The sequence below is a fragment of the Athene cunicularia genome (assembly GCF_003259725.1).
Source record: "Athene cunicularia isolate RWA chromosome 28 unlocalized genomic scaffold, athCun1 chr28_part3, whole genome shotgun sequence".
Lineage (NCBI taxonomy): Eukaryota > Metazoa > Chordata > Aves > Strigiformes > Strigidae > Athene > Athene cunicularia.
Window position 1 is genome coordinate 134,022 of NW_020799141.1, and position 13,694 is coordinate 147,715.

Sequence of the window (13,694 nt, forward strand, 5' to 3'; positions counted from 1 at the left end):
TCCCATCCCCATCTTGCTCCTGCTGGTGGGAAACTTTTCACAGGGTTTTTCAAACACTCATATGGGTGGTGGCCAGGAAATCTGCCCCTGCAGCATGCCACATGCGTCCTGCCAAGCCCTCCATCCCCTCTGGCATGGGAAGCAGCCAAATGCTCTCTACCAGACTCATGACATTTTTTTCCTGCCGGTTTAGTTTGTCCGTTCAACAACTGCATTCAACAATGCAATTATTTGCCTTTCCCCAGAGCTCCTCCTCATTTACAGGAGGACACCTTAACCCCTGGACTTGCTGGAGCTCTGGAAAAGCCCTTCCAGCTCCAATCTTTGCAGGGCACGCGCGTGTCCAGCCGTGTGAAAACCCCAGGTTCCCTACAGAAGCCTGTGGTCCCGTGGCCTGGCTGCTTCCTGAGGGGACGTTAGCAACCTGAACTGCCCCTTGAACCAGAGGTGACCTTTTCTGTTTGACAGAGGAGCCCAAAAGGACCAGAGGACATGGAGAGGACAGAGAAAGACAGAGCACAGTCAGTGTAGGTATGGGATGGTTTCTGCAGCACCATCATGACAATGCAGAAGCAAAGGAGGAACAAGAGCTGCTGGGAAATGTACTGACACCACACCGTGCCAGAGCTCCTTCCACAGCTGCCCTCAGACCCCCCCTCACATTTCCTGGGCTGTGGGGTGGTATATGGCCTGTGACCATGAAGGACAGGCAGCTTTCCCATGGTACTGCCCTTGCCAGCTCGGACTAACAGTATCTTGGTTAAAGGAGAAGGGCAAGAGCTGAGCAGAGGGAGGGAGTCCCTGCTAAGAAGGTTTGAACCTTTGGCTAAGCTTTCATGAGCTCTTTTGCGGTGTGGCTTGGTTTTGACTCAAGCACCCCATGAAGCGGAGCATCCCTGCATGGCCAAGGGGAGTGCTGAGCCCAGAGGGACATTTCCCATCAGTTGTGCAGTGCAGGGGGGGAGGCGGTGGCAGGGGGTGCAGCGAGAGAGGAGGCAGTTGTTTCCAGGTGTGGATGGCAAGGCTAAGGACTGTACTGTCGGTTGGGTGGGTGGATCTCATGGCTGTTAGTAGAGCTGGAGCTGGAGCTTCATCCTCAGTGCTTGGCCCAGCTCCCCTGCTAAGTAGTTGAGGTGGTTCTTGGCCTCTAGTTTCTGCAGTTCCCTCTTGCGGTACAGGGGCACGCTCACGATTTCCAGCAGGTAGGTGCCAGGCACTATTTTCTTGCGGCCGAGGTGCAGGTAGCTGAGCCCCTCTTTTTGGTGGATGCGGAAGTAGCCATCCTCATTCCCGTGGGAGATCAGGTACCGCACACGGTTCTCCAGGGGCTCCACAGCTGGCAGGAGCTCCAGGATGTGCTCCTTGTGAGCCAGGTCAGAGAGGTTCAGCATCATGGACAGAGGAGCATCCACATCCATGCTGGCCAAGTTCACGGTGTGATCCTTCAAAAGGAACCAGGCATGTTACTTAGAGATACCAAGAAAAACTCATGGCCAGGTGAAGGAGGACTTGATTTAGAGGAGTTCTGCCCCATGAGCCACCACAGAGCAGCTCTGAGAAGTAGCTACACCTTCTATGGTCCTTGCTTTCCTCCAGGTGTTCCTTGGTACCCTGTTTGTGTCTCTGAGACTGAACCAGCCAGGACACAGCCCTCACCCTCAGGGGAAGAACCAATAGCTTCAGAGGCACTTTCTTCCCAAGGCCTGAAGGGCCCATAATGACCTCCCAGACCAATCTGTCCTGCCCAGGCCTGTGAACTTCTTGGGGGAGCCTTGGATAGAAGCCAGAAGTTCCCTCCAAGGGATAACCTGTATTTGTAGTGACAGGTCCAGCGTGGAGTCAGACAGTAAGTGCTGACAGTCCTCTATGGCCCTAGGGAGCTGCTCCCCCGTCACCTCCCCTTGCAAGGAGACGTGTGCTTTATTTCTTGGTCACATGTACCTCCAGACATCCGTGGCCAAACCACACAAGTGTGTGCCACTGAAGACTGTCCTGACCTCCTCTAATGCACTGCAAAAGACCTTCCATCTCTGCAGGACTGCGGGACTCAGTGGTGTCCACAAACACCCCAGCACCCTGCACGGGCAGGTACAGAGGGAGCAGCTCTCTCTGCCTGGACCAAGGCAGCCCCACAGGAACGGGCACGCTGCACGGGATCCGCTCCAGGCAGCTATCCCCCAAGTGACCCAGCTCTTGCCTTGCTCCACCCCATCCCAGATGCCATGGATTTCATACCTGGTGCTTCTCAGTGCCGTTGACACTGCGTCGCTGCCGACCCCTCTTGGGGTAGCCGTTTATCTTGCACTCGTAGCAGGTTTCAGGGGAGAGCAGGTTGTCTTCATCCTCTTCTTGGGGGGCAGGAAGGTAGGAACCTTTCCCAAAACCCAAGCCAGAAATACAGTGTCTGGTGGCAGAAGAACAGAGAGGCCCAGCTCAGATCCATGCTTCCAGAAGGAAATCTTACCATTGCCCTCAGAGATCCTCCACGTGGCACCCAGAGACACATGGAGGATCATGCCTGGGTTTAGGACATGGCTTGTACAGAATAGCTTGTACACAGGACATGCCTGAGACAGATCTGTCTTGTTCAGATGTGGCCAGTAGGTTTAATCTATCTGCACCCTGGACTAGATGGGTCTGCAGAGCATCTGCTACAGTGCTAGCAGCTGCAATGACCATTGGATTAGTGAAATGGAAGAGGAGAGGCACGTTAGCATGAGGATCTTGTGATGGGTGAGGAACAGCCTGGCATGGAGAAGCTGAGGACTCATGTGGGAATGGAGCTTACTGGCTCCTGGGGCTCCTTCAAATTGCACTGGTGGCAGAGGGCAGAAGCGTGGTGATGGAGCATGTCTGGGGGCACCATGCACTTGGCAGCCTGCAGTATCCCCCAGGAACATCCAAGGTGCCTGTGGGGCCCTGCTGGCTGCTCTCTTACCCTTGTCCTGCTCGGAAGTAGCCTCCAGGACAGCCGCAGAGGTAACCTCCGTCCGTGTTGGAGCAGCCGTAACTGCAGGGGCTGCCGCCTGCTGAGCATTCATCCACATCCTGGCACCCACCAAAGGCTTGGTCAAAATCAAAGCCAGACGGGCAGACGCACTTGAAACTTCCCAGAGTGTTGTAGCAGGAGGCAGAGCCGCAGGCAGTCGGGCTGGAGCACTCGTTTTCATCTGCACCCAGAGGAAGCAGAACTGGTCAGAAACTCAGTGGAAGGGGAGCTCCTGTGGTGCCGGTTCTCCCCACCCCGCATGGCCACGGAAACCTGCCCGTGGCCATTGCTGAGCTGGCAGCAGGCTCCCTTCTCCTGCCTGCCCGTGAGACCTTATCCCATGCGGGCCCCTGAAGGACTGCCTTGAGTTTTTTATCCTCCTGCAATGCAGGGAGCTGCTGGTGTCAGGAACAGCGGGAGCTCATCGCTCTGCAGAGCAGCCTCCTGACGCTGCCCGTTGCAGAGAGAACCTGGGGCAGGGCAGGGGCACTGTCTCTGGGCACAGGCACGATCTGTCTCTGAGGCAGAGCAGGAAGATCAGTGCTGGGTTGGCAGAGATGAACCCAGAATCCAGTGTCAGAGGTGGCCAGGGGTGGCTGGAGAAGGACTCGGGGCTCAGCTGCCCTCAACCCCCCATCCCACACTCACCCACACACTGGTTCCACTGGTAGTGTTGCACGTAGCCCTGGGGACAGCCGCAGCGGTAGCCTCCCAGCACGTTCTGGCAGCCATGCTGGCACCGATGGTTTCCATCACACTCGTCCACATCTGCAGCAACGGAACACAGGTGGTGGTGAGACAACTCCTCCCTGTCTTGTGGGCAGCGCTGGGTGCACAGGGACCATGTGCACGTGGTGCCTGCCTGCCAGCCAGCATCCTCGAGGGTGCTCATGCAGGTGGGACGTTCTTCTGCCTAATTATGTCTCTGCAGCTTGGAATTGAGTAACACCGTCAGCCCCCAGACACACATACATCCCCTTGCAGCCCCTGCTTGGATGGTTTTTGATTTAAGGTCTGGCCTGGACCGTTATCAGATCTGCTCTGCTTCAGGCTGCCTGTGCTGAAGATGGGCTTTTCTTTAGCACAACACGCAGTGGGTTTTGGCAGGTATGAGATCTCCCCTGATGAGATACAGGACCATTCCTTTCCTTGGCTGCTACGGTTGCAGCACTGAGACCTTCACCTCCTTGTCCAAGTGCCAGTGTTTGTCCAAGCAGGTCAGGCACTGACCTCTCCTTTGCACCAGGGCTTCCCGTGTGGGTTTCTGGTGCCCCACAGTAAGGAGTAGTCCCTTCTTGGCTGGGCCGAGCTGCCTTAGAGACTGAGTGAACATGGAACGGGTGTCTGTCAAAGCCCCAGAGACACAGACCCACCTTCACAGTTGACACCAGAGCTGTCCAGGGAGAATCCTTTCTGGCACTCGCAGTTGTAGCTGCCTGGCGTGTTCAGACACTGTCCTTTGGCTCCACACAGAGAGGGCTGCGCTGTGCACTCATTATTGTCTGCAAAACACCGGCGGCTGCTTGTAAGTCCACCCCCAAGGATGTGGCTGTGTGCAGCTTCGCAGAGAGCTACCTTGCATCGTGGAGCTTGGCCCAGACAGACAAGTCAGCTGCACAACCCCGGGCTGACTGGAGAGGGGAACTGCTCTGGAGCCAGGGCTGGGGGGCTGGAGAGACTCTCCTGGGCTTAAAGCTTAAAGCTCACCCATGCGGACCTTGCTGGTGCTCCATAGCAGAGCAGGGGATGCCTCTACTCACCGATGCAGGACGAGTGGTGCTGAGTGAAGCCTGGGGGGCATTTGCAGTTGAATCCTCCGATAATGTTCACACAGAGGAACTGGCAGTTGTGCTGCTTGGTGGAACATTCATCCAAATCTAAAGCAACAAGCACAAGAACACGTGTCTCGGTTTATTTTACTGAGCTGTCTTTGTGGGCTGGGTCTGTGAAACCTGGATGTACACGGTGACGCAGAGTGCTCCTGGACAGACCAGGACCTGACAGGGACCCGCCTCAGGAACAGCACCCACCAAATTCTTACACAAGAACAACAAGTCCAGGGAGCCTCTCCCACCTCAGCCTCATGCACAGGGGATGCAGAGATTTTTCTCCTGTAATCCACAAATCCTGGGCTCTCCCAGATTCTTAGGCCACTCTCCTCACAGCCTGACGCATCAGCACTGCGAGAGGTGGGCAGGGAGCACCCCCCACCCAGGAGGAGCCATGCAGGTTCAAGGCCCCTGAGCTCAGCACAGCCTGGGGTACGCTGTGCAGTCTGTAGGAAAGGGCAAGGAGGATTTTTTTTTCCTAATGAGACAGGTCTAGAGCGTCTGTGGAAGGATGAGACCTTAATGCATGTCCGTGAAAGTCCAGCATGGCACCTTTTTCCATGTCTAGCCTTGTCCTGTGGCTGAACAGAAGGACCTGACTCTTCTGTCCCATGTTAATCGGCTCTTGCCATCCCCCCCTGCTGCCAGAGATGAGGCGGCTGCCTCCTCCTGGGCTCTGCCTCCTCCTGGGTGAATACCTTTGCAGATCTTCCCGTCTTCTTGCAGAATGTACCCTCGGGGGCAGGAGCACTGGTAGCTGCCTTCGGTGTTCTTGCAGATGAAGTTACATGGTTTAGGGGACTGGTTACACTCATCCAAATCTAGACTCGAGAGACAAGACACATCAGCCTTCCCAGGTTGTGCTTTTGGCCTGGGCCCCCACCACCCCTTGGACCATTCAGTCTACCAAGGGGCTCCTGAACACAAGGTGACCCCAGGTTTCACAGCCCCACATAACAAAGTGTCAGATGGATCCTGGCATGCCCTGCCCCAGGTAAATGCATCTTTTCCACTCTGCAGGAAGCAGGTGAGCAGGAACAAGGGCTTTGAGGGAGCACCTCAGTTTGAACCATCACAACAAACCTGGGACATCTCCTGCAGGAAAAGAACTGAATCAACCTCCCTGCTCAGACATGGGATGTTGTGTGACCTGGGGGGTCTGAGGGACATCTTTCCCAGCCCCTTCCTAGCTGAAGAGAAGGGTAGATGCTCCTCCTGAGAGCTGGGAACATCAGGGATGGGGCCAGCCCTTGTACTTCTGGAGCTTGGTCATCTCTGCCCAGCAGGAAGCAGCAGCCATGGCTCTGACAAAGAGCATAACTTTGAGCCAGGCTGGAGGGCACAAAGCTGGAGAAAGGGCAAGGATGTTTAGAGAGGAATCCTGTCCTGGTGCTCAAGGGCTTATCTGCTCTCCTAAGCACAGAGCCTGGTTTCTGCGAGACGTTTTCCCACTCCGTGTCTAGGACACACAACTGCTGGCACGGTCCTGAACACCATCTCAATACTGGAAGTACAGCACATCCTCAGCCCCTTCGGTATTTCCCCAGATGCCCGCAGCTGTGATCCCAGGGGTGCCTTTTATGTCAACATCTGGATTCCCAACGTGGCACTCCGGCTGGCTAGAACCAGCTGCCAGCTGTCAACGAGAGGTTTGGCTGCTCACAGACTTTCACCTCTGGATCACACTCCCTGCCAGTCCCTGTGACTCCCGGGGTCACAGGGAGAAGAGAAGGAGTTAAACACCACGAAGTGGCAGCTGTGACGTGCAGAGGGCCACGCAACAGGACAAAGCATCCAGAGCCCTGCTCCAGATACACAGGATGGTATGGCCAGAGGTGAGGGCAGCTCCCAGGTGGGGGTTACAGGACCCTCCCTTCGCACCTGAAAAGTAGGTGTGGAAGTCTGCCAAGGCCAAGAGCTGTGCAGAGACATGAGTTTCCTTCTCCCAACTCACCCACACAGGCTGTGCCGGTGATATCGGCGGTGTAGCCCAGCCTGCAGTGGCAGCGGAAGGAGCCGATGCTGTTGATGCACTGCCCGTTCCTGCAGAGGTTGGGCAGTACCTTGCACTCGTCGATGTCTGCGGGAGGGAGGGAAGGATCCGTTAGTGCCAGTGCTGCCTCTGGCCCCATGCTCCTGTGCCAGCACTGTGCCAGGGCAGCTCAGACTCTGCCAGGGAGCCAGAGGCTACATTCAGGGAGCTGTAAGATAATGTCGCAGAGGTTTCTCGTCTCCTCCAGGCACCGTGTAGGTCTGTCCCAGCCAGTTTCCAGGGGAATTCTGCCTGTACCCACACCTCCCCTCAGCACTGAAGGTGATTTGGGCCCCAGCTCACCTCTCCCATCAGTGGAGTACCCTGGCCCATGAGGACACATTTTCTTGTACTGGGCGGTTCCAGGAAGGGGGCAGAGCTCACACTGGGGGCCCCAGCTGCGCCCACTGTTGCAGCAACACTCCGATTTGGTGACCAGGTTGCGGTTGGTGGAGGACATCTGGCACATGGTTTGCAGTACTTCCGTGAAGCAGAATCCTTGGCGAGTGTCTGGAGAGAGAGAGAGAGTGGAGATACAAGTTCAGGATCTGAATCGGTGTCAGCACCAGGGATAACCGAGCAGCCTGTCCAGCCTGTCCCAGTTCCAGCATGGAGGGTAGCGTGGTTTGGATAATGCTCAATGCAAAGGTGATGCCTCAACAACCTTTCCACTCAGAAACCCTGAACCACCTGAGAAGCATCATCTGCAGTAAGGAGAGGCTGCTCAAGACCCATCAGGACTCAGTCATTACCAATACACTCTGTGCCAGAGGGGCTGACTTCAAACCCTTCGTTGCAGTCACAGCGGTAACTTCCCACCGTGTTGATGCAGCGGCCGTTGGGGCAGATTCCAGGCTTGGTGCGACACTCGTTCTCATCTAGGAAGGAAGGAACCACAAAGAGCTGCAGTGAGGCACAGGACACATTTCAGCTTTCCATGAGTCCTCATGCTACTCCTCAGTTTGAAACGCCATCACACAGTCCTTGAGGACCATTTCCACACACTTAGGCCGCTGAGAAACACATCCACCTGCTCTGGACCTCTCCCGAAGCAGGGTGGCCGGTTTGCACATTCTCCACCTGCAAGTGGCCAAGCTGCTGAGCTAGGAGTAGGTCTGGGCTCACTCCACATTCCTGCTGTGCCTAATACTGTGTAGGTCTGGGCTGTCCCGTGCTGGCCCTGCTGAAAGCAGCCCAGTGCAAAAGCATCTTGACACAGGCATGGAACGACTCAACAAAAGGGACACACGGCATAGTGCTGTGTCACCCTGTGCTGGAACTGTGTAGACCCATGGGTCCAGAGATGAACAGAGGTTTTGTGTGTGTAGGCATCTAATAAGCCATACGGGAAGTTCTGAAACATGGGAAACCCTGGGGAGGAGCTGTTTGACAGAGGGACATAAAATAAAGCTACATGGACAATGCCTAGAAGAGGATGGTCTCCAGCCCCACTGGGAATCCCTCCCAGCCTGGTCCCTGGTACCTGTGCAGCCCTCTCCATCGGGCCTGCGTTGCATTCCTGGTGGGCAGATGCACATGAAGGTGCCGATGAGATTCTTGCAGAGCATCCCTCGAGACTCACAGTCGTGCAGGCCCTCTGCACACTCATCCAGATCTGCAACCGAGACCACAGTCAACCCGCCAGCTCAGCAGCACTGAGGGGGCAACTAGGAACTGAGTGCTGACATCCGCACTGCTCTGCCAGTCCCTGCGGCCTCGGCCCGGGCTGGCTGCCACACAGCAGAGACCCCAAGGCAGGTGAGAGTGAGCCCAAGCCCAGAGATGCCAGCTCAGAAGTCCTGACTTCTCTCTGTGCAGCATCAGAGACCGGCTAAGTGCAGGGGCCTGGGGAGAGTGTGGGAGCTCCCCCGATGGGTGCAGAGGGGGATTTTACCTCTGCACATTCTTCTGTCTTCTCGGAGGGCGTATCCAGATGGGCAGGTGCACTCGTAGGAGCCGAAGGTGTTGATGCAGCGGAAGGCACAGAGCAGGGGATTCAGTGAGCATTCGTTGATGTCTGGGAGGCAGGAGAGAGGAGAGAGCTTGACTCTGCTCCCAGCAGACTCAGCTGGGCAGTAGCTATCGTGGGCCTCCCCAGGACACATTCCCTCCCACCATGCATTCATGTCATGAGAAGTTATTCCACCAAGGCTTCCTGTCATGGTCTTCAGTTGCAGAGGGACAGACACGGGCTGTCTCAGCATCTCTGACGGGGACAGGGTCCGGTCTCCTTGGTGAGGCAGCTCCTGCATTTAGGCAGGTCTCCAGGCCCCCCCCAGGGCTCCAACCTCAGAGGAAGCCGAAGGGGACCAGCGCTGATGTACACACTCATGTGGAGAGGAGCCCCAGCCAGCTTTTCCACACTGTCCACTGGAGGCTGACCTGACTCGTGGCTCACCCAGCAGTGACCCAGTGGCACCACACACAGAGCCCAGTTCGCCATGGGGGTGACGGGATTGTCCCACAGCAGCATTACCTTCACATGTCATCATGGGACCCGGCTCAAAGCCCTCGTCACAGGCGCACTCGAAGCCTCCCACCACGTTGGTGCAGGTGCCGTTCCCACAGGGGTTGCCGATGGAGCACTCATCGGTATCTGGAGGAAGCCAGGACCACGTCAGGTGGATGAGTTAGATAGGAAAGGTGTAGGCTGGTCTTTTCTGGCAGCCAGAGCATTCAAACAAGCCCAGCAACGCCAAGAGCCAGGGGTAAAGTGCAAAGGGGCAGAGGAGAAGCAAGTTCCTTCTCTCCACACACAAACACGAGACACATGCTCGTAGCCTCTGACGTAAGGAGGATAAAAGCAAGAGGGAGCAGGTGCTCCCCGTGCAGACCCTTACCCACGCAGTTGACTCCTGTGTAGTCCAGGTTGTACCCAAAGGGGCACTCGCAGCGGAAGGACCCATCGGTGTTAATGCAGGCCCCGTTTATGCAGACACCCAGGTTCTCTGAACATTCATTAACATCTAGAAGGGAAACCAAGGCCATGAACCTTCATGTCAGCACACAGCCAGAAACTTATCCCCATCCTCTCAGGACCAACCTGCAATCCCAGATAACGCCTCTCCAGAGCCTTTGGTGAGCAGGAGACCGTGAGCTTGGGAGGGCACCCAGTCCTATGTCCCTCCCCTCCTGCCACTGGCGTTCAACCCTACTCTGCAGATACCCTAGGCCTGGTTGCTTCTAGGCAATACCCCCCACCCCAAACCAAATTTCTTCTCATCCTTAGATCAGACCTTACCTTCTCGGGTGTCACCTGGGCCCGGGATGGCTCCATGGCCATATGGGCACAGCTCCTGGAAGGCAACTGGAAGAAAGTAGAAACGTGAGATATGTTTACAAATGCTTCTACTCACAGAAGCTGAAATGTGCTTTGGAGGCTTCTAGAGCGTGACTGAGAGCTTGACAGCTCAGTGCTCATGGGAGGCCACAAAACCCCAGCTGGCTGGAAAACACCAGCGCTTGCCTTGGATCTGGAGGCTCTGAGATACTTTCGCCTTATTTAAAGCCCTGCAGAGAACTGAGAGCAGATCCAAAGCAGAAATAAGCCTGGCTGTGGTTGGCTGGAGACCCAGGGAATACAGCAGCCCAGTAAGGGTTGTTCTCCAGATGGAGGAGCCCACTTTGCTGGACACTCGCGTGGCTGGTTGCCTTGCCTGACCTGCACCCCTTCCCCACACTCTACTCATTTCAGAGACACTTGCAGACATCTCTCCGGTGGAGCTGGGTCCCAGCACACCTACCGTTCCCCTCCTGCGGGCAGAGCTCACACGGGTCTCCCCAGCCTTCTCCTGGCATCTTGCTGCAGCAACACCGAGCCTTGGTGGTGTTGAAGGCCTTGGGGACGGAGCACTTTCCGTTGTCAAAGCGAGTGAAGCAGAAGCTCTGGCGAGTATCTGTAGGAGATGGGGAAACGCACCGGTCATCGCAGACATCCAGGGTGGTCATGCCCCCCTCCCCACCGCGATGAGCTGCACTCACCGAAGCACCTTCGGCCGTTATCAGACAGCACAAAGCCTGGAGGGCAGACACACTGGAAGCTGCCAGGGGTATTGGTGCATGTCCCAAAAAGGCAGATGTTGGGCTCCTCTTCACACTCGTTGATATCTGAGAACACCAGGGATGTATTACAGAGCAGCCAAAGGTCACTCCTTGCCTCACTGCATTAAAACCAGCTGAAGCTGTGATGTCTGGGGAGCTCTGGTGCCTGCAGAACATCACCCCAGCCCTAACCCTTAACCCACCCCCAGGGCAAATGGGACAACGAAGAGGCCAGGGCATAGCAAAACCACTGAGCCTCCTCCACCATGGGAGCAGGCCTTGCCTTGCTCTGTGCCCAATTGCTTTCAGGAAGATATTTGGGGGTGGTGATGCACGCCCCAGCCCACTCAGGAAGCATATGGTTGTTCTGGGAATAGTCCAAGGTGGCCACATGCTGTGCTGGAAAAGGAGGAGGCAGGGAGCCAACATTACCGATGCAGTTGTCGTTCTGCACCTCGTACCCGGGGGGGCAGATGCAGCGGAAGGAGCCCTCCAGGTTCTGGCAGGTGCCCGGGGAGCAGGTCCCAGGCAGGCTCACACACTCGTTGATGTCTGCAGAGGAGGGAAAAATAACCAGTGATAGTGTCTGTGCTCAGCTTGGAGGACTCGGGTGCAGACCCAGGTCCTTCCTGCAGCTGCACCATGCTTTGCGCAAAAGATGCAAGAGAAGCAGATAAAACATTTTCCAGGGCGTTCTACCTCGTGTACCCTGGCAGTATGGACTCAGCCCTGCAGGACCTGGTGCTGCAGGAGGCAGTGGGGGACACAAGTAACCAGAGCACAACATGCCTGTCTTCTCCCACAGCCCCTGCCTGCAAGATAGTTCCCAAGGCATCCCTGGTACAACTCTGCACGCTCAAGGGGCACGGACAGGACCACATTTCTCCTCACTGCCTGCAGGCCTCAGCACATGGAAAGGGACTGGCTTGACTGTTCCCTGCTCTGCTGGAAGGGAGATGCAGGCAGAGGGGGGCCCAGTCCAGCTCTCCGTGCCTTTGGCTCCAGGGGACTTGGGACCTTGTGAGTGGCTTTGGACAGTCCACTGCTCAGTTGTTTCTGATGGGACCAGCTTGGGGACCACGTCTCATAGCACTGCACAGTGCCAGCCACACCAACACACAGCTCAAACCTGCTGAGGAGGGCCAGCCTGCTGCCCACTCACCTACACAGTTCTTCCCATCAGGGGTCCGGTCATACCCCTCTTGGCACAGGCACTGGAAGGAGCCGATGCTGTTGATGCACTGGCCGTTTCGACACACCTGCCCCACCAGGGATGAACACTCATCAATGTCTGTGGGAGGGAAAGGATAAGCACAACAGGAGGAGATATGCACAGCATGAGTGTCAGCGTGCTGCCTTAGCCAGCCCTACACCTCTGACACACAACCACCCCTACGGTCACCGCCAGGTGACACCCAGAGGTCACTTCTACAGCCGTTGCCCGGTGACGCCCAGAGCTGACACCCTGTATGTCCCTGTGTGACGCCCCGTGTCCCTGAGCTGCTGCCACGTTGACTCCAGGCAGCAATCCCTGAGGCCAGGATCCCATGCAGCTCACCCATGCAGTCGTTATTGTGCGTTAGCTCAAAGCCAGGGAAGCAGAGGCAGTTGTAGGAGCCAACTGTGTTCTTGCAGGTCCCGTTTCCGCAGGGCTGTCGGTCACACTCATCAATATCTGCAGAGAGAAGGTCGCAGCTGACTCAGGGGCTGAGTGAGCTGAGAGCCACTGTCTTGGGTGTGCAGACAGGGTCCAGGCAGCTCCACAAGACCCCTGTGGCTTCCAGGGGCAGCCTGGGATCAAGAGGACACCGTGGCCTTTGGCTGTCCTTGGCACTATCCAGCTCGTGTCCATCCTGATATCTGATTCACGGCAGGGCTGCGGCAGCCACACTGACCCATGCACATGGTCTGCTCCCCCGTGGCCTTGAAGCCGTTGTGGCAGATGCAGACGTAGCTGCCCTCGGTGTCAACGCAGTCCCCGTGGCTGCAGACGTTGGGGATCTCCTGGCACTCGTTGCGACCTGAAACAAAGCCAAGTGGCACTAGTGAGGAGAAGGGATGGACCAAACGGGAAGAGCCGAGGCACCAGCCTTTTTCAGACCCCAACTTGCTGGTGGGCAGCTGTGTCTGTGAGCGGCAGAACGGGCTCTGTTTTCTGAGAGGTGGCTTCACAGAGAATAAGATTTGTGCCATCTCTAAATAAATAAATTTTGCTGGAGAAAGTGGCCTGAGTTTCCAGACTAATGCTGCATTCACTTCGCAGTGACCTTTTCTCACCCCTCAGGAGCCCACAGTCCCTGGGAACTGTTCCAAAGGTACAGATACCCCATAACCACAGCACAGCCAGGTCACAGTGCCCAGGTTTGACAAAAGACCCATGCGTGGGACCGGCAAGTCCTTCATCCCGTCCTTCCTTGGGTCTGCACAACCATCTGAAGAGCCTAGGCAGGGGTGTCAGCACATGTCTCTGGAATAGGTAGCAAAGAGCTCCCATCTTACCCACGCAGGCTCCGCTAGGCGACAGCTTGTATCCAGTTGAGCATTCGCACCTGTAACTGCCCGGGATGTTGATGCAGTCGGCGTTGCGCTGGCAGAGGTTCTCCCCACTGCTGCACTCGTCGATGTCTGTGGGAGGAGAGCAGGGCAAACCTGGGCTGTGCAGGGTGACGAGCCCTCACCAGGTACCATCATCCTGGCAGGGCTGGAGCAGCTCAGTGCAGTCAACTGAATTTTAACCCTGGGTTTGCTCCAATCAGGGTCAGTTTACAACTTTTTTTTTTTTTTTTTTTTTTTTTTTTTTTTT

At 56.3% G+C, this 13,694-nt stretch overlaps 1 protein-coding gene across 1 annotated transcript in view; it reads right to left on the reverse strand.

Annotated features, from left to right (window-relative positions):
• Positions 1 to 12: 12 nt before the first annotated feature.
• The window catches only part of FBN3 (fibrillin 3), a gene marked incomplete at its 5' end in the record, with an annotated part of 112,827 nt that continues 99,145 nt past the window's right edge, over positions 13 to 13,694 (reverse strand). Inside the window, 22 exon segments of the mRNA XM_026865267.1 lie at positions 13 to 1,442; positions 2,236 to 2,404; positions 2,939 to 3,170; positions 3,638 to 3,757; positions 4,363 to 4,491; positions 4,750 to 4,866; positions 5,517 to 5,639; positions 6,773 to 6,898; positions 7,154 to 7,360; positions 7,603 to 7,728; positions 8,334 to 8,465; positions 8,745 to 8,867; positions 9,327 to 9,446; positions 9,691 to 9,816; positions 10,092 to 10,157; positions 10,594 to 10,746; positions 10,832 to 10,957; positions 11,324 to 11,443; positions 12,054 to 12,182; positions 12,450 to 12,566; positions 12,787 to 12,912; positions 13,391 to 13,516. Coding sequence (XP_026721068.1) covers positions 1,068 to 1,442; positions 2,236 to 2,404; positions 2,939 to 3,170; positions 3,638 to 3,757; positions 4,363 to 4,491; positions 4,750 to 4,866; positions 5,517 to 5,639; positions 6,773 to 6,898; positions 7,154 to 7,360; positions 7,603 to 7,728; positions 8,334 to 8,465; positions 8,745 to 8,867; positions 9,327 to 9,446; positions 9,691 to 9,816; positions 10,092 to 10,157; positions 10,594 to 10,746; positions 10,832 to 10,957; positions 11,324 to 11,443; positions 12,054 to 12,182; positions 12,450 to 12,566; positions 12,787 to 12,912; positions 13,391 to 13,516 — 3,188 coding nt within the window.